Genomic DNA, 19,575 nt, shown 5'->3' with positions numbered 1-19,575 from the left:
GAACCACGCATTAATAAACAAAAGTATGTTAAACTCTACGATAGTATAAAACATACAATTGTCAAATAGTTCATTGAATTTCAAACGAAAAAGATATCTATTGTAAAATGAAAGGAGCATCGATAAATCTAACATCACTGCATCATGCAAAAATCGTATTAATTTCTTTCCGAAACCATGCCCGCGGAATATTTCGATTATTTTTATTGGCAATTCAGTGGATAATATAACAGCTCCATTGCTTCCCCTTTTAATTTAATTTATTTTCGTTTCTTGCATTTGGTTCTACCTCGACGCCTGCGTGACGAATTGGGACGAGCATCGGTCTTCTTCGCTGACCTTTAAACAACACACGTATCACAAGTATGCAACAACAATTAAAATTACTCTCGCTTACCTATGAACCCTGTTCACTGACACGGAAGTGTGTTTCTTCAGTGTCAGGTGTTGCTGTACCAATTCCGCCAATTTGCCTTGTTGGGCTAGCATCGAAAGGAAAGTACAGATAAACTCATCGTAATTATGCGTTCTACGACAATCATCGATCTGAAAAATAAAATATAAAATAATCTCCAGTGCAGGATACTCTTTGCGACCCTTAGTCAAAGTACACTTACCTTGTACTTGTTCCTCTTATCGTTCTCGTCCTTCAGACTGGTCTCGCAGATACTAATCTCGTGTTCCAAATTCTTCAACAATGCCAGAAGGTCTTTAGGTGCGAACGTGTGCGGCTCGAATAATTCCGGATATTTGGAGCATAACTTCGGATCGATCTTTTCGACTTTTTTCTCTTCGATAACGGTATCCCCGTTACTCGTCTTTACTCTCGCATGAGGTATTCTAACTTCCCCGGACAGGCAGACCTTCTTATGCAAGTGTCCGCTGTCGGAAACTAATCTTTTTCCATTTATATTAATGTTGCCGAGAGAACGACCTACTTGTGGACATAGATTTAATGTACTGCTATCGTACAGCGTTGAGTTATCGCACCACACATAATTGCAATGAAACAACAGGCCGTATACGTACTTAAACCTGCTTCGTTCTTTTCATCGCCGGACACTCTGATCACAACAAACTTCTTAAAGTCTCTCGTCGATGTCGGGCTGCATTGACCAGAATTCCAACCCCATGCTACAAAACAATGGATTTCATTCTTATTTTCACGAATACGTACGCTGCAACTAAACAATTTTGAAGTGAGCAAAGCTTTCGCTTTAAATAGAGAAAGAGCAAAATATGTTCCGTATTTTTACGAAGTAGCGATTTTAGTAACGTAATCATATTACAGTAATATTTTATAAGTAAAGGACAGGGTCAGATAACTGTATCCGAAGGTGCTGAAGAAGGTAAAGTACGGGGGAATGTGCGAAAAGCAAACAGTAGCAAGCTGGAAGAATTTTAGTCAACCGCACAACGGCATAGGCGACAGTATAACGAGATGAGACTGATAGTTCTTATTTTTTATTCCATCCTGATTACGGTCGAATCGTCGAAATGTCCAGAATCGAGAAAACCTCATCCCACCAGTTGCACTGTATTTTATAATTGCGTGAATCTACCTGATGGCGGTTACGTTTGGGTGCCCAATAAATGTACCGAGGGCTTGGTAAAATAATTTTGTTAATCCTCTATAACGTTGTCGTTATGTACAGATTATAAAGTGCTTTAATCTACAGATATTTCAGCCGTACTTAAGAATGTGCGTTTTACCGGGTGATTCCTGGACGTGCGATACGCTATCAATGGAGTCGTCGATCATTACGAAGAGGTACGATATTCCTGATTTGATCGACCCGAATGAAACTAGTTACTTGGGATCAACAGAAGATCCTGTAGATTTTTCTGAACATATCGATTCGTCAGATACTACTGATAGCATTCCCAACGATTCAAATGAAGACATGGCAACTCCATATCCGTTGATCGAGATTCCAGAAATGGAAGATAAATACGAATTAAATGATAATAATTGTTCGACGAATGATATCCGAAAAGATAATTTACAAATGAATGTTAATAAGAAACAGTACTCAATGTTAAATCAATTGATACGTCATCTACTAATTTACAAAGAAATTACTATTCCTTTAGAATTCTTGGCGTCGTCGTCGTTACCTACGCCATCGAAACCTGTTTCGAATTTACCGTTGTCTAGTTATCTTATACAAAATTACATTCAGCAAAATAATAATTTGCAAAACACTATTATAACTGGAACGAAATTGCAAAATGAAACCGAAGGAAGTACAGTAAATGAAAACGATAAGAAGAATTCATTATCAGTTATAAAAGGCGATACGTCAATGTCTAATAATTTACAAACTGAGGACACTATAATTATGATTACCGACAACGTGGGACACAAGCAATACTTAACTAAAGAAAAATACAAATTATTGGGCTACAATTTGGACCCGGAATACGTCCACATTATTCCGTGCACGAAAAATGTTCGAATGCCAAATATGACGGATTGTGTTAAGTATTATGTATGCGAACCGGAAATGGCTTTGGTGATCGAATACTCGTGTCCTTTGTTCACTGCATTTAACAAACACGCGAGGACGTGCGATATAGAAACTTATGGTAAATGCAAAGAAGACAGAAACATCAAAGAGACAATAGATGCTCCTATTAATATTTTTCAAACGAACGTACCGAATAAAGAAATATGCATGGAACATGGGAAAATGAAAGATCCTACGTCTGAATCGCGATACTACATTTGTTACAATTCGCCAGATGATTCACAGAATATTAAAGCTATCCGAATGACATGCCCTAACGACCTAATATTTTGTCAGATTAAGAAAGTGTGTACGATCCGACGTCTCTGTAAAACATGAAAAAATCTTTTTACTCACCCTGTGTCGGAGAATTAAATGCAGAACCAATTTCGGACGACGTATCTGTACTGGATGAGCTGTGTGCTGGTGATGTTTGAATTCTAAGAGGAGTAGCATAATCCAATGCGCACATTACCACTTTTTCCATACCACTGAAACATTGTCGAATAAATGTAATTTTATTTTAGGAATAAGTCATTATTTGGGAAATAAAATATACATTAATATATATTTTTTTGCGTACTTTGACTCAGCCTTTCCAGAAGCTATACTCGAAGCCGGCTCTTCGTTATCTGTTGCAGTGTCGCTACATCTTTCTACAGTAATAGCTGGTAGTGATGAAGATTCGTCAATCTCTGACTTAATAGGCATTCCATTATCGTCTTCAGTTTTCTTTTTCTCATGGAACTTATCCGATTTCTCGAAGTCACTTGAACCCTTCTCTGTTCCATCTTGGTGACTCAATTTAACGAGTTGTTGTAGAGCCTCTAACACTATTTGTCTGTTAGTTTTCAGCATAGTTAATTTGTGAGAAATAGCGAGACGTCGATCAGGGACAACAGCCATTAGATTAAACCTTATATCTTGCAACTGCTCTCCAGTTGCCATCCCTAAACGATCTGTGATCACTCTTCTAAATTGTTCAGTCCATTCTTCGTGTTCCTTCCACGGACCATGATCCATAGGATATGGTTTCAAACCATCCAATTCAAATAATCTACCATTAATTGGTACATAACTGACAAAGTGGAAAGCCTCTCCGGTAAATCTACCAGTTGAAACTCCAGTATTTTTATCCTGACGTCTCTTAGCTTGAGGCATCGCATGCGAATTATGGGCACAAGCCAATTCAGGTGTGTTACCAATTGCCCAACCTTTATTCTCTGGACACATACCAGAAGTATGCATCTTTAATCTGGATAAAGTTGTACCCAAATGAATGTTTGGGCAATTGAGTAACACAGAGAGTAGGGCATGGGTCGCACAGCTATTAGGCACAACCTATAAAATCAAAGATTATTCAGAAAGTAGGTTCTTGTACATGTGAAACAATGCATATCCTTACAGAAGTAAAGTCGAAGTACCTGTTGTGCAAAAAATATGTTGTTGACAATTTCTTCATCTTTCACAAAGCTCTCATCTTGCTCTACAACCTTGCGCCTGGATCGTCTCTCCTCTATCCAACGAAATAGAAATATAAAACCGTATACAGGACCCTCTAATGATTTTTGTAGATCATATATCTCCTCTACTTGCACTCCTTTCACTCCGAAGTCTTCCAAAAGCAATGTAAACAAACCTGATAATTTAAGTTACATGTAAACGTCAATGTCGTATAACAATAAATCATTGTAGACGCATTCGGATGTTTCAACGATACTAATACTGTTCACCGAAATTTCACCGTTATTTTATACCTGGGTCACTTTCTAGTTCTAGCCAACCTTCCGTTAAACGGTTTATGTCAACTGGCATTCTGTGTTTAATTCCAAGTTGAACACTTGAAAAAATATTTCACATCCTCTTGCGAATATTTTTATGCACCATCAAGGCACATCAAGGCCTCATATTGCACCGAAACACATATGTGCAGCCTGTGCAGCAAAATGTGCACATATGTGCATGACCACGTATACGTGATTATATAGAAGAAAGTTTAAAGAAGATTGAAAGCAATTTTTTATCTTTTTCTTATGTAAATTAATCTATCAATAATTCAATGTATATCGCCTACGTTATTCTAGAGGGTGTAAAAAATTGCAGACCGGCTTTGGGGTCGAGAGGTCCTACGGCTTTCATTGTGTAGCAGCCCAACACTAGCACTGCTTTCATTCAGCTTGGGAAAGGAAAAGAATGAAGAAGTACATAACCTCCAAGACGAAAAAACGTTCATATATTTTATAAGTGATTTGGAAGAGTCAAGGAGTTTAAAATATATAATTATTTAGTTTAAAAGTAAATAGATTGTAAACATAAAAAAGTGACATGAGTGTGTTCAGTAACATTAGTGACGAAAACTTTGATATTCCTGATGAAAAAGATGAAGATTTCAACATTGATGAATACATGAAGGAAAATGATAGTGAAGACAGTTCTAGTGATGTACCTGAGACTTATAATGAGGAAAAGGTAAGAATTGATTTATAAAAATTTTATTTTATTTACCAGATATTAAAATTTCACAAATGTATATAGGAGAAAGAGAATCAAAATAAGGTGGACGGAGACAAGGATCAAACAAATGAATATATTGGACCAATTCTTCCTGGAGATCATAGGTTTGATAAAAAGCTCATCTGTGTTAAATATCCTGGCAATGTCATTAATCCAGATAAAGCTGTAGAAACATTAGGTGGCATTAAAAGTATTTCTACGGTACTGTATTAATCTTATAATGATAAAACCATGAAAATTATGATTTCTCTGAGATTAACACTAATGTATTAATAGGCAGTAAATACTCCCAATCGACGTTTGGAATTAAGATTCAGACCACACGATGGTTATTGTAAACCAACCTGTGGTGATCGACATAGTACCAATGGGTTTTTACTTAGGATAAGAATTAAAAAATCTAAAGTACAGAAATCGAAAGCCGGTGAAACGAAAGAAGGACAGAAGCAATCAGTTAGCAATGTAAATTTAAATAAGAATCATGATAAAAATGTGGATAGAATAAATATAGCAGAAGCACAGCACAGTAATGTAGGAGACTGTTTTCAAAGAGTGCAAACTTCTAGCTGTAACGTCTTAAATGATCCTGCTGGTCCGTCCAAAGATTTGCTTTCTGAGAACGTCAAAGATTTGCAAGATTTATCTTTAGATACGAGCGATGCGAATTTGTTAAAGAGCGGGAAGAACATTGCGCCAACATTCGATCGTAATAAATATCAGGATCTTTCTGAAGACAAAGATTATGAATTACCGAAGTTGAAAGTTTTAGCTCGGATTGATACGGAATTTAAATTTATGAGTATGTATTTGTATAAGAAAAAGTGCATGATATTTTATAATGTACCTTAATATTATTTAAATTATTATTTTCTAGATCTTTGTGATTTCCAATATTTGCCCATGACTCAAAGTACAATGGATTCAAAAAGATTGGAATGCATATACGACAAAATATATCCGAATAACATACCTCCTTTTTCCTGGCTAAAGAACGACGTACCTTATTTCTTGCCACCAGCTGCATTCAGTAGAATGGACACGATGCAACATTACGTACCGAAAACCGAAGTGAGCTCGTATCCGGACAATGTAATAGGAAAAAGCAGGAAGAGGAAATCGGGATTTTCGAATTTTATTTATTTTTCGACGCCAGAAGTTCCTACTAAACCACCGTCGGGAATAGAGACCGCTATGAAAGTGAAGTTCATTCAGAATGTGCAACTCGAACAGATCCGTCAAATTTTCGAGGAACGACCAATTTGGTCGAAGAACGCGATAATGTATAAGACTAAATTCTCTAGTGAGCGATTGAAATTCTTATTGCCGGCAGTCGCTTATTATTTCATTACCGGGCCATGGAAGATCATGTGGGTGAGACTGGGATACGATCCGAGAAAGGATCCCTCTGCAAAGAAGTACCAAACTTTGGATTACAGATTAAAAGCAATGCGTAAGTTTTTCAAACATCATACTTCGAAATAATGAGATGTACGATTCGAACGTAGGAATGAATGTTTTCACTTTACGTATGTAGACGGACTGGGATCCACTGTGAAATGTAAAAGAAATTATTCGGCTTATACGCTGCCGTACAAATCTACGCCTGCTGCGAAACAAAAAATGATGGCGCAAAATGCAGGTTCTAGCCAGGAGAGAGGTTCTAAAAAGGGTCAGGATTATGGTGAAAATGTGTACATCTACAGGGTAGGGACGATTCCACCATCAAGACAAATGTTTTATCAGGTTTGCTATAATTTCCTCGCTTACAAAAATTAAAATCTGCACATCTTATATTTAAACGGTAAAATTGTTTTGTTTAGTATTGTGATATTCTTGTAGATGAAATACAAGAAATGTTAGCAAAATTACCCGACCCATTACCTGGTACCAAGTGCCATGAGAAAAGAGGCTGGTTACCAAGTGATATCGACGTGCAATGCAGAGAAATCATAAATAAACAAGTGCGAGCTGTTTTGAGAAAGCAGATGAACATACCCGAAGACCGTATGTATATTTTATTCGCTATAGTAATAAGTTTGTCAAGTACTTTAAAAATATTCTATTTATATAGATCCCGTATCATTGCCACGGAAACGTAAGTTGAACAAGATGAAATTGAAACTTAGCAAACTTAAATTAAAAGGTAGGAAAAGGAAAAGGAAAACCGAATCGGTATCCAGCGAAGACAAAAATGAGGTACACGATGAGGAGATGCACGATGAATCTGGTATAGTTACAACAGAAAATTGATACTCCACAAATAAAAATGAATGTAAGAGCTGTGTTAATAACTAAGAAAATAATAAAATATACTTTTAAAATCCTACAAATTAAAATTTATTGATAAATGTACAGAGTCTACCTGCCAAATATCCATTAATAAATATGTTTATGTAATTAATGAATTCTTTAACGGGTACTGTTATAGACATATTGTAAAAGATTATTAGAAATTGTTTCGAAGAATGAGTGCAGGATAGGTGCAGCGACGAGACACAGTCAGTTATATTACTTCGCATTTAATATTCAATTTTGATACATGTATAACATGTACACACACGACCATTATAATAAGACAACTTCGATTTTCTCATTTATATCATTTTGATGAAAGTATGTTAGATTATTGCATCGTTCGTTCAATAAATTAAACTTTTGAATCAATCAATTTACATATAAATAGTAGGAATCGAACAATTAGATTTTCACGCTCTTTTCTGTTACTTAATTCGGTGTCTCGTGTGAACTGCAAAGGAAACGGATAAGACAGGTGCTGATGACGCGGATTCGTCCACGAGTAGCTTTAAAGGCGGATACCGGGATTGGTACTGGCCACGTAGCTCAAAAGCTCCTCAGAGTCCTCGCAGACGAAAGGTTTCTGATGGTAGCAGGCTACGTCGTGCCAGCTGATACCGTCCTTGTAAACGTTGTTCAAAACGGACAAGCAGGATTCGTTGGTGCCGTTTATATCGAACTCAGCGTTGTCCGGTTGTTTGACCCTCTTGTGACCGGTCTGCGACCAAGGATTAAAAGACCAACCCTCGGGAACCTGATTCGTCGGTGCCATCTTCTTCCTGTTCGCTGACCAGAACCATCCGTAAACAGCTTTAGGTTCTAGATCACGGCGGTTTTCGCAGCCCTTGAAGTCGCACAGCCGTCCCGATGTCCAGATGTAAGGTACATCATCTACGTAAAGATTTATTATATAAGTGCTTATCTATTTTTTTAAAATATAAATGATCTTCATTTTAATTTAATAATATTTTCTTTGTATAATATTCTGTAATTTGCAAGAGATTGTACAGTAAATATTTTTTTTATACGCAAATCAGAAACGAAACATGCATATCGTATTTAGGAAATGTTAAAGAATTTCTAATTCTCTTGTCTAAACGAGATCACAATGCTTGTAGTACATTTTGAAAGGTAAGGCGGATTAATGACTGCTAGAAATGACAGTGCAGACAATTTCGAGATCGCATTGTTCAAAAACACGTGCGCTCGAAATGATTGATGCGTTCCGTGATGCAACTATGTATGTAGGTATATGAAAAGATGAGATTCTTCAGCCTCAACCCACTTAAAAGATCCTTCGCCTCGCCTTGATAGATTCTGTTCGTTAAGTCGAGGATTCTAAGGTCTCGACAAACGAATGGAAATTGTATCTGCTACTTGCTAGTCAAATTCAATTGGTTGTATGCAAATGAACCAGTGTTCTCGTTTTCTTAAAACGAGGTTTCAAGTAAAGAGCATCTTCGAAAGAATTAGGAATTACATTATAATTTCTGTAATAAGTGGTCATAAAATTGGTATCTCTCCTTCACGTTCTTCAATAGAAAAGAGATACTAAAACGTGATAGAACAAGCGATTTAAGCAAAGACGAAGTCGCGTCTCTTCACGGCGATGGATGGTTTATTTCGAAATTTCCGAGATCGTGGAACGAAAGTTACGCCGGGTAATAAATCGCTAGAGAACCTGGATGCTTCTGTGTTCCAGTTACTGATTTTATCTCGATCCTCGCCGAACTTTCTACGATTTATGTTACATGAATGATTTGTGTCTCTCCATATTTTTGCTAACACCTGTCTGATCAGACAAAAAACAAGCTGAACATCTGCATCGATTTTCTACTTTTTTTTTAACGATCTTGAGAGTAACTTTGTGAAGATCTTGCAGCGTTAATATAAATTGCATGTAAATGCAAGAAATGCTGTAACTCGTTTGAACTTTGAGTCGCTTCTCCGGGGCTCTCGTGTAACATATACATGTGTGAAAGGATCAGAACCACTATTACGAAATAAAAATCACGCGAAGAGTGACAATAAAGAAATACGAAACGGAAGAAAAAAAAGAGTTAATTGCGATGCAATCAGGATGCAGTTTGAAATGCACAAAACCGAAGGTGAAAACGTTTCGTGATCGTGCATAAGACGCTGCTCGTGCATACCTACTTGCGCGTTAATGAATCATGTTTATTCTCGCGTAAGTAACTGTTACCGCGCGCCGCGAGATTATCCAACTACGAAAATGGGTCGTCTCGTTTTTCCTCATGAATAAACAAGTACGATTCGACAAAATTTTCATTCCTCGAAGCAGTGTTCTACGAATTGATTACGAAAGAGATTGCGAGAGATGAGTCGAAGAAAGAACCTGATTGATGCTCCCGGATGTGGCACCAAACGCTGCGAGCATTGAAAATTTTGCCAGCTATTCAGGATTAGTTTTTTCAGATTTTAATATATGTCGCTGTGAATACGTTACTCGTTTATTTTTCTATTCGAGAAATAATTTGAATAGAAATAGATGAGAATTTCAACAAATCTCATGATTATTCAGTGTTTGTCGCATGGAATAATTCAATTTATTAAATAGTTGTGAAATTTGAATAGCTTACTTTGTTGAATGAGTCTGAAGATTAAATTGTTCTCATCCTGCGACTCCATCGATATGAGATCCATACAGTACTCTCTGCAAATGTTTCTAGCGTCCAACCAATCTACCCTCTGGTTCGCGTGCGCTGGAACGTGCCCGCTGTAGAAGTAATTGTGTCCTCTGTAGTTGAATTCTTTTGGTCCTGTAAATTGAACAGTCGGAGAAATTAGTTTATCAATAATAATTCCAGTGCTCTTCAATTTCACGTTACAAGTATTCGCAAGTTCTCGTTCTTAAAAGCGTATGTCGTATCGACGACTCCTGTATCATTGACATTTAATTTAAATGAGCCAAGATTACCTCCTACAGAAGCAGACAAAAAATGAATCGTTCAGTATTGAATCGCGTTTCTATGTTCTCGCGTGTTCAAACGCAAGGTGGATCAGTAATCGGTTGTACGTGATTATGGTTCGCGTAAATGTCAACGATCTTACACTTTTTTCCCCCTGCTGTTTATGCTGGAATTCCTCTCTCATCGACGATTTACAAACGCGCGTCTCATTACGCGAGACTAGCGGTCCGATTGCGAAACGGTCGCTCATATCGAACAGTATTATAGACCGACGATGTTCTCATCATAAAGTATGACCGCTTCGAATGCATTGACAGAATTTACTTTCTGTAATTTTGTTATTCTTCTTGGTCATCCGTTTGTTTTTTTCTTCCATTATTCTTGCCATTTGGTCAAGGTAATTCGTTGCAATCAGGACTAATGAATGGACGTTTCGTTCGTTGACGAAAGAAAATTCATACGTAATCGTTAAGAAACAAAAAGGAAGGGAAACTCGTGTTACAAATAGCGGAAATAATTTCTCAAATATTATGCACCGTACAATGGACACGATCGTATACGATATCCGTAATTGTTTCTTTCATCGTTGCCTATTGTACGTTGCAGGACATTTGTGGTAGAAAAAAGGGAAATGACGTTCGACATTTAGTGTTCTACACGTGCCTACATACTAATTATGTTTACACGTCGCAATGAAAAAAGATTGAAACAAACAAAAATCTACGGACACGTCGGGTTTAAACAATCTCTTATGTACACGTGCATACTAAAATCCGTGAAATGTTAAATACTAAATATTCAAGGATACGCTGATGTCATTGAAACGGTGATCCCACTCTCGAAATTTAATTTAAAAAGCAACGCTCGTCCAATTTGGGATATTTCGTAACTTCAACGATCAAACATTTTTTTATCTAATTGCGAATAATTCATTAATTTAAATGACCGATTCTTCTTCGGAAATATACGAATATAATTGAGGCATTAAGAAGTTCGTTTATACAAATTGTTGTAACTAATTTTTGACATAAGAACGATACGTTATTTGCCGTTATAATGATTTATAACAAGAGAAACCGTTAGCATACATCGAGGAGATTGCGCGTACGAATCGGTCGATTATCATCAGAAGTTCCTTGACACAATGGTGAAACGTATCTATACGTGTGTCTCTAAACGCGTACGTATACACGTATAACGGTTTAATGAATGATGATATAACGATCGTTAATTGCGAATACGGGAAAACCGGTGAAAAGATGAAACAGAGGTGGGAGGAGCGCCGATTCTTTTTTCTCGCGAGCGTCCGGGACGATTAGATGCAAACGCATCGTCACGTGAAAACAAGGAAATGAAACTGCGAAACACGGGTAGTGACATAATCATGCTAAACGGTACTTTACTTAATTCCGTTTATTTTTATAACTAGCTGTACGAGTATTATTAGACGTACTCATACTTATTTCCCTTGCCAAGGATTCTGGAATGATGTGAAATCTTGAATCGTACGTAACTTTGTGTTTCCGTTAGTAGATCCGTCTTGAGCAACGTAATGAAATTGTGCGAATTAAATGTAAAGTATTAAACGCCGTTCGAGAAGCTGATTATCTATTGCGTTAGTTTCTAACATGCTACAAGAATAAGTTTCTAATTTAATAAGAGAACAACGTGGCTCGAACGGTGGCTTGCGCAATGTAGTTTCAGTCTATTGAAATTGATTATGCCCAAACCAGTTATTTCAGAGGTTTCAGCCATGGTTGAACGTATGTTGCGTTATGTATTTTATTACACGATCCATTACTCACAACGTTGCGAGAAGATGTGCGATGCGTATGGACGCGGCTCGGTAATCATCAGTAATCGCAGCGATGGAAAAATGACCGGGTGAATAAGAGGAAAGCGAGTAAAATTGCCCGTTGTGCCTTCTAACATATCACGGAAAAGCAAACCTCACGGTGAATGTCATCGCGTGTCTTCTGAATGATTTCCAACTAAGAATGCCTGTAATTAGTTGTTTCATTCCAACACTGTCGGCATTTATGCAAACTCGAATCTCTATAATAATGTTCATTCCTGTTTCACGCTCGTTTCACAGCCGATTAACAACATCTATTTTCACATCGAGCGTTGTGACTCTTCTTAACGAACCGAATGGAATTGTTACGTAAAATTAATGATTAATGTTTCATGTTAATCCTTTTCTATCTTGTACATAAATTAAAATATGTTATAAAAAAAATTTAAACAGTGTCTTGTCTCTGAAATTCTGGTTTACAATAAAAGATCGTCAATTATGTTGAGAATTCATTACTGAAATTTTTATGGTTCGAGATAATCTTCGGCTCAGATGTAAATGACGAAATTAATTGGAAACTTTCCGCGGCGAAAGAGCGTGAGAGAGCAAATGAATTTTCTGACTAACGTTGCGCGATGGTAATTCAATGTTTAATAAGCCGGAGATACAATGCTAATTTTTATTATAGCGGCAGGTTGAGAAAGATCTAATAACGATTGATGGACATAATTTTTCATACCGAGCAGCCAGTTATAAAGTGTTGTCACAATTATTTTTCCACGACAATTTTCAAATGATTGTAATATAAAATAAGGAAAGCGCGCAAGTGTCACATTATTTTAATAGATGTTTGTCACTGTTTGTTGAGCAACGGGAAACGAGAATTAATTACTTTCGCTCAGGCTATACGCATAACACGAATGGCTGATTTAGGGCGGAGAAAGTGGTCTTTTAGGCATCTGTCATTTTTTATTCCAGCATCACTTACGAACTGTTAGCCTATACAAATTGACTGTGTATGAGCTTGTAACAAAAGAAAGATAAGAAATGATTAATATGCGCATAGCGTTGAGAACCTTATTGTCGTAAAACAAGTTAGGACACAAGTGTACACAAACTTTCGTATTCGATCATATTAAGGGTGATATTTATTCATGAAGTCATGAGACAAGAGGTATAACAGCGAGATGAAACAATAAAAAACGTGACTGACGGCAAGTAGACTTCTCTTGAGTTTTAACATTCCAAAGTGGAATTCTTCAAACATACAAAAACCGCGAAGGAATGGAAAGCTCTCGCTTTCACGTGTCACGGCCTGCACGTGTTTCATGGCAGCGTCAGCGTCATCCAAAGATTTCAATACAGCCGGAAGCATTTAATTTATGCGAATGAGACGGTTAATATTTGCAGAGAGGCGTGTTTCTTAAAAAGGAAAGAAGAAAGCTGTGCAACATCTATTCACATGTCCTTTTCTCTACATCTTTAAGTAACTGTTCTGATCTTTTAAACTCAGTCTGTTTACTAGAAACCTTATTTGTACACCGACATCGATAACAGAGAAATAATTTTTACAGATTTCCAATTTTATTACTAATATTTTTTCTGTCAATAAGTATTTGTGTTGGGATATTTTAGAAATTATGAAACATGAGATAGCTATTAGGTCTCTATTTCTAAATTTTGTACAGAGGATCTGGCCACGTGATAAGAGTAAGGTACTTTTGTGTTACAGGATCTGACAACGAGGAGGTGGGACCATTATTGCAAGGATGTAGCGAGGATCGCGAAGGGATTATCTCTCTTCGTGGCCTGACGTTGTTCCGTTTCGCAACAATTCTTGACATTTTCGTGGCGGTGCGATGCGATGGAGCACCAGCCTTTTGTGAAGTTGTCAGTCGAACAACCTTACGAGCTACACGAGCAAACGTTGCGACACTCGATTGGTCAGCCGCACTGTCATAAGGTAAGGTAAGAGCAATTTGCTAGTTATGGACCCATCTCTCTGATCTTACACAATTCTGATGGAGAACCGTTTTAATCGTCGGTGGTTATCAGTTGTACTTATCAACACTTTACTTCAATAATTGACATTCTTTATTAATTGATCATTAAATAAAAATACTATACTCAATGTAGAGAACATTTCCTGGATATTATTCTCTTCTTTATTTGTTCTTCAATCAAATTTTCGCGCATCGTAAAAACTTGTTCTTTTTTCGCCCTTTCCGGAGGACAACTTTTACTTTGAATTAATTCTTCATCATCGAAAATTAATACGAGATATTTTTTTTTGCTCTGGATAAAAAAACATGCTTGGAGGATACGGATTTCACTTTCTCCCTCTTGATCTCCATTTCTCATTTGCGAATGCGCAACGAGGTCGATTGTATCCCGTTATCTCTTAAATACAAACTTTGGGGAAAGTTCATCTCGTCATAAGACTTCAATGTGTTTAAAATTTAAATCTAAGTATGTAGCTGCTTCTATGTCTAAATATACCTGACATATGATAGTAAAGGAAGAGTCGGCTTCGAAGATTTACTGAATGAAGACATGAAGACGAAAACAAGTTAGACGTTCTTATCGCAGATATTCCGCAACCGTAAATTTATATAATACGTATACATAAATATCCACTTATTCGGTTGTTAGCTGTGTAACGAGTTAACGCGGGTAAAATGCGAAGCTGGCGCACGGTTCGTCTCGTCACGTATCGCATTCGCGTTCGATGCACTTTCTCACGGCTAAGATGCAAAATTGAGAAACCGGCGCAGCGTGATGGTGTAGAAACGTCTCGCAATCGTTGCCGCGATAATTAGCGAGAGGACGCATAACGAAGCGGCGTTAAAGTAGAGACACCTGATTCGGGGCCAACGAGCATTACGTAATCATTAACAGGATGTTTCGTCGGCTTTGTTTTGATCAGCTTTCCGCGATTGAAATTGCCAAACGGTTTGCTATCATAATCGATTTCTGTTAGAACTTCCACCAGTTGCAAGTTTACTATTATAATTTCAAGGTGTAGATTGCAATTATCTTTTGATAAAAGGCTGGTTCATGACTTTGATGACTAGATCAACAATTTATTGTGGATTTATCTTCGTATTAATATAAGAAACGTAATTGGTTTTTCAGGAAGTTCTATAGAATGCAATTTCTAAAATTTTCTTCTCGGTTCCTAACGCTGAATAATAGATTTCAAATAGTAAATTTACTCACGATTTGCACATTTCTGCGGTACAGGAAGAGACAAGAATCTTCCTGGTCTGTTACTTTGTGGCCGAACCTCGTTTATCGCTGATTGGGCGTTCGCCAACGCCGCCAAAACTACCAACGCCAGCGGCACGGATATCATCTGCAAAATCAATTTATTCTTAATTAGTTTCAACAGTAACAAACGAGAAGACGATCAGGAATACGTTCCAATACAATCACATCTCTAAAATTCAGTAATTAATACATTGCGACGAAAATCATGGAACTTCGAAGAATAGATGAGGACAGAGAATTGATTTGAAATTTTAATTTCATAACTAGCGTGTGCAGTTGTCGTGACTAAAAAGCGATGAGACTTTCGCCGATTAAAAGGATAGACACGAAGATAAAGATCGTGACTCCGTATACCGACGCTTAGTTTTCTTGAGTCAATAAGTTTCACCTCGGCGAGTGTCAATTTCGCCCAAAGATGAACGCTAGCGATGGGATTGAGTACCTTGCAAGTAGATTCGAACTGTATATAGTAACAAGACTGCCGCTGCTGTCTTCCTCGTTAGCTGCTACATTGCGTGGTGATTGACGATGATTTTTTAAGACTAGGAATCGGGCTAATGACGGAAAGTTTCCTTACACGGTTCGATCGTAACGATTTTCGATAGAGGATCGCTTCTTCAAGGGGAGAATTAGATAACGTGTGAAGCAAGAATCCTATTACGTAATGCGATTGATAAAAAGACGACATATTTAATATAGTAATAATGAAGGATTTTTTATTTAAGGTCAATCAAAAGTTTCTGATGATTGAATCGATATTAAAACACAGTGACGTGTTCTGAAAAAATATAGGTCATTTCTGCCCCATTAGAGTAATAACATTTAGATCTAGGACGCCCGCATTATCTTTACTCCTCTCTGAGGTACAACTTTCAACAAGATTCTACAAAACAGAAGCTTGTTCCTTATACAACGAACTATCTCCCCTTTCATTGAATTAATTTGTCTGTTTGTATTCGTTACACGGGAACAAAGGACATTAACATTTGGAATGCCTCTCAAGAAGTGCGTTCATAAATATTAAAACACCTGTAGATCTCACTCAGACTGCGATCATCGAAATAAGTATTTATTCTAATTAAGAATTTCAATAGCTAGACACATCAGTTATTCAAGTTATTTCTTCATGGAAAGAAAACTTCCAAAAATATTTATGAATTTGACTTAAAAAATTAGATAATTTTGTTTCAACTAACGAAAATGATATGCTAGCATTCCGTGTAGTATAATTATTGTAAACGTTCTAATACCCGTGAATCGAATTGTATGTGTACAGAGTTTGTTGCACTCTTTCCTTTTGTCTGCTTTCATCACTCGTGCAACAATCGGTATTCCGTCGACGATTCTGAACAGGAATTCTCGACAAGAAAAAATTCAGGATAAACCACGCAACACTCTCTATCTCTCTCCCTACATTGTTTCATCGAAACACTCACCTTGTCTCACTTGTCTTTCTTTTCTTTTGCTTTTCGATTTCTTTTTTTTAAATTAAAAAAAGTATGTGGCGAAAAGAGATCGACGGTTAAAGAAGCGTACTCACTGATAGGATTATGAAGCGACGGGGCCCATCGCCGTCGATTATATAGAAAAGGTCCCCACCAGCTCGTGTGACTCGTCCCACCCTCTGAGCTGCCAGGATCCATCGGAGCTCCTCTTGGCTCGGCCTTACACGTAATTGATCTAATATAATTGGGGGTTTAGGATATTTTCTTGCTCCTCGCATGTCCTTTCAAGGAGATCACGTTCGTTCGTGAAGGGAGATGATGCCTCATTTTTTTTTTTTAACGATTTGCCATCACTTTTGTCTAATTTCTTTCTGTGAAACGGTGCGCTAATAATTGTCCATGTGGTTTTTTTCTTTTAAAAATACTATTCAAAATATGTAATCATGATGTGAAGAACATCTGTCTGAAACATTCGGATAGTCGATTTTATTATAATTGGATTGTAAATATTTGTCTGTGGCAAAATGTAGGACGACAAAGATTGAGATTTACATTTCTGTGGTCTCTTAGCGACCGGTTAGAGACGGTCCAATAATGAATGCAGAAATAACATATTTTCCTTTGATTCCATCAGATTTATTTTTCAGTGCATCTTCCCTCGTATATGCGAATATTCCTAGTGAACGTAGCCAACAAACTTTCCTTTTCACTTTGCTTGCTTTCATGTTAAAAGGACATGTTGTAAGTCGCTATTTTCAAATGTTGGCAGTCTCGATGAAAATAAAAGCGGAAAAACCAGTATTTACAATTTCCATAGGTATCATCCGAATTCCAGGCACAAAACGATTTGTTCCCTGCTCCTGTGAATCTTTTTCATCGACCTTGAGGATGCACCCGCCTCGTTAACTTTCACCATAGTAGGTAATCGGAGGTACCGACGCGACGCGACGACGCGACGTGGCGAACAGAATTGTAGTCAATGTCAGCTGCAACCCGGTCCTTAATATCGAGCCATCATTCATTTTTTTATCGAAATACTCGATAGCTGATTAACTACACGTCAAACTTTAAGGGTCCAAAAAACGGAATTATAAATTTTAAACAGAATATTATTACATTCCTAAAGAAATCATATGTATATTTAAAATTTAGAATCTGAAAGATATTTTCGTCCTCTAGACTAAAGCCTTTTATTGTTCCCACAATCTGTACTTTATGCAAAAAAGAAGAAAAAATCTACGAAACTGCGGTCATTCACGAAATGGATTTTTGAAAAGACCCATAATCGGTCAGCCATCACAGTTCAAGGGTAACCATTAACATTTTTATTGACGAACCACGTGTTATCGTATATTCACATTGCATAATCCTTTGAAAAAAGTTCGACAAATCTCCGATCTCGGCATAGCTTAGGAACATGCTCTGCGACGATACCTGTTAATCGAATCGTCCACGAGAAGTCATCGAACCACTGACCCACTTACAACTCCAAGCAGCCTTCACTGACCGTCTGCTACAAAAATGCGATCATGTCATACCTAAGAATTGACTATGAATTTAACTCACCCTCGCATTACGTTCGCATTTGCAACGAAGCCAATAACAAATCGTGAATCATCACAAATCTTAACAGATACATTTATCTAGTCTACGATAGTAAATTTTATTAGCTGAGATTTCATCAGATCGTCAAATATCTAAATTTCGCCTTGGTTTATAAACTTCAACATCTCAATTCGCGATTTCCATTGAGATCGTTGATTTCAATCGATAAGAGGCCGTTCGAAAATTAATTACCGGCGACGATCCTTGAATTTTGTCGCACCGGCCGGTTGTTCGCCAGCGGGAATGATAAACGACGGATCGACTCGTGGAAGGCGGTAAGCATTCTCGCAGGAGGAAAGGTCGCGTTCGGGTTAGCGACGAGGTTACGAAATCCGTGAAAAAGCATTTGTTTTCTACCCTTGCGCTGTTAAATGTCGCCTGTACTTCATTCAGATTAAGTACACGCGTACAGGCGACGCGACGGGTTGCAACCTCTTCACCGCGCGTATCCATAGTGTCCTTACTCGGACGGTGAAATTTATGCCACTTAATGGACGATACTCACGCGTCGGACTTAAATAACGCGGCCTGCGTGATATATCTCCTGACTCGAGTGATTTATATTATTGTTATTGATCACTGAATTCTACATTACTTGACTGTAGTGATGTACTAATAATGATTCGGTAACTCTAAGTTTTCCTGTGAAACATTTCTCACGAATTTCAAATTAAAGAAATCCTATTTTATAGATTGTGCATTGTAATGTAAGTTCAAAAGATACTAATTGATTGTACAATTAATGCAGAAGCGTATAAGAAATCGAATAAAATGTATAGATTATATCCAATCGTGTTCAATCCTCCTATTTAATTTTCAATATAATTTCCAATCGTTCATCTGATTTAAATATTGCGCAAACATTCGGCTTGCGACATCAACCAATGTTCGTTTAAAATTTCATTTATCGATTATTCAATATTAAGGATGTTTTGGCTATACAGTCAATCCCAAAAGATTATGTACTTGGAAAAAGCTCGGAAAAAATTTTTTTCCTCAAAATTTCGAAAAATACTTCAAATAAAAGTTCTTTTTCTTCTAACTTCGATATTTAGTGAGTTACATATGATTACATGGCATTTTATTGATGTTGACAAAATCCGACCATCCCAGCGTCGAAATGGCGAACTTTTGACAAAAAATTTCGTTTTTCCTCAATAACTCCTAAACCGTTGGTCCTACAGGAAAATTGTATAGAACCTTTCTTTTAG

The 19,575-nt window shown here is 37.2% G+C and overlaps 4 protein-coding genes across 6 annotated transcripts; 2 read left to right on the top strand and 2 right to left on the bottom strand.

Moving 5' to 3' along the window:
- Window positions 1–153: 153 nt before the first annotated feature.
- On the bottom strand, window positions 154–4,425 carry calypso (ubiquitin carboxyl-terminal hydrolase calypso). Of its 2 annotated transcripts, none has more exons than XM_018023185.2 (8): window positions 4,268–4,425; window positions 3,935–4,149; window positions 3,094–3,851; window positions 2,868–3,001; window positions 1,030–1,134; window positions 618–937; window positions 398–546; window positions 154–339 (listed from the first exon to the last, which is right to left on the bottom strand). In XM_018023185.2, exons 1-8 carry the CDS (start codon window positions 4,323–4,325, stop codon window positions 261–263), a joined length of 1,818 nt encoding a protein of 605 aa, XP_017878674.1. In that variant the 5' UTR covers window positions 4,326–4,425; the 3' UTR covers window positions 154–260. The 2 variants fall into 2 exon arrangements, with proteins under 2 accessions (XP_017878674.1, XP_017878675.1); XM_018023186.2 differs by having other exon boundaries at window positions 618–934.
- LOC108624112 (uncharacterized) lies at window positions 1,141–2,857 on the top strand. The gene is made up of 2 exons (XM_018023187.2): window positions 1,141–1,609; window positions 1,680–2,857. Exons 1-2 carry the CDS (start codon window positions 1,442–1,444, stop codon window positions 2,847–2,849), a joined length of 1,338 nt encoding a protein of 445 aa, XP_017878676.1. The 5' UTR covers window positions 1,141–1,441; the 3' UTR covers window positions 2,850–2,857.
- Window positions 4,426–4,659: 234 nt separating the features above from the next.
- On the top strand, window positions 4,660–7,299 carry l(2)37Cd (general transcription factor IIIC subunit l(2)37Cd). Of its 2 annotated transcripts, XM_018023183.2 has the most exons (7): window positions 4,660–4,979; window positions 5,046–5,225; window positions 5,301–5,823; window positions 5,899–6,474; window positions 6,559–6,767; window positions 6,845–7,028; window positions 7,096–7,299. In XM_018023183.2, the coding sequence occupies exons 1-7, from the start codon at window positions 4,836–4,838 to the stop codon at window positions 7,272–7,274; spliced, it is 1,995 nt and encodes a 664-aa protein (XP_017878672.1). In that variant the 5' UTR covers window positions 4,660–4,835; the 3' UTR covers window positions 7,275–7,299. The 2 variants fall into 2 exon arrangements, with proteins under 2 accessions (XP_017878672.1, XP_017878673.1); XM_018023184.2 differs by lacking the exon at window positions 7,096–7,299 and having other exon boundaries at window positions 6,864–6,976.
- Window positions 7,300–7,527: 228 nt separating this feature from the next.
- On the bottom strand, window positions 7,528–16,875 carry slf (C-type lectin domain-containing protein slf). The gene is made up of 4 exons (XM_018023142.2): window positions 16,751–16,875; window positions 15,264–15,399; window positions 9,920–10,099; window positions 7,528–8,210 (listed from the first exon to the last, which is right to left on the bottom strand). The coding sequence occupies exons 2-4, from the start codon at window positions 15,397–15,399 to the stop codon at window positions 7,828–7,830; spliced, it is 699 nt and encodes a 232-aa protein (XP_017878631.1). The 5' UTR covers window positions 16,751–16,875; the 3' UTR covers window positions 7,528–7,827.
- Between the last annotated feature and the right edge of the window lie 2,700 nt (window positions 16,876–19,575).

This window comes from Ceratina calcarata, unplaced genomic scaffold (genome assembly GCF_001652005.2).
Source record: "Ceratina calcarata isolate Rehan_Ccalc_2016 unplaced genomic scaffold, ASM165200v1 scaffold297.2, whole genome shotgun sequence".
Lineage (NCBI taxonomy): Eukaryota > Metazoa > Arthropoda > Insecta > Hymenoptera > Apidae > Ceratina > Ceratina calcarata.
Note: the sequence above shows the minus strand (reverse complement) of the source record. Positions and strands in the feature narration are given on the sequence as shown.

What these genes read in the sequence shown, in the direction of transcription:
- LOC108624112 (XM_018023187.2), top strand. Translation starts at nt 1,442, where the DNA reads ATGAGACTGATAGTTCTTATTTTTTATTCCATCCTGATTACGGTCGAA. An exon ending in ATAAATGTACCGAGGGCTTG is followed by an intron (nt 1,610 to 1,679) that starts GTAAAATAATTT and finishes TTTAATCTACAG; the next exon opens with ATATTTCAGCCGTACTTAAG.
- slf (XM_018023142.2), bottom strand. Translation starts at nt 15,399, where the DNA reads ATGATATCCGTGCCGCTGGCGTTGGTAGTTTTGGCGGCGTTGGCGAAC. An exon ending in ACCGCAGAAATGTGCAAATC is followed by an intron (nt 10,100 to 15,263) that starts GTGAGTAAATTT and finishes TTCAATTTACAG; the next exon opens with GACCAAAAGAATTCAACTAC. An exon ending in CTTCAGACTCATTCAACAAA is followed by an intron (nt 8,211 to 9,919) that starts GTAAGCTATTCA and finishes ATCTTTACGTAG; the next exon opens with ATGATGTACCTTACATCTGG.
- calypso (XM_018023185.2), bottom strand. Translation starts at nt 4,325, where the DNA reads ATGCCAGTTGACATAAACCGTTTAACGGAAGGTTGGCTAGAACTAGAA. An exon ending in AGAACTAGAAAGTGACCCAG is followed by an intron (nt 4,150 to 4,267) that starts GTATAAAATAAC and finishes TTAAATTATCAG; the next exon opens with GTTTGTTTACATTGCTTTTG. An exon ending in ATTTAATTCTCCGACACAGG is followed by an intron (nt 1,135 to 2,867) that starts GTGAGTAAAAAG and finishes ATTGTTTTGTAG; the next exon opens with CATGGGGTTGGAATTCTGGT.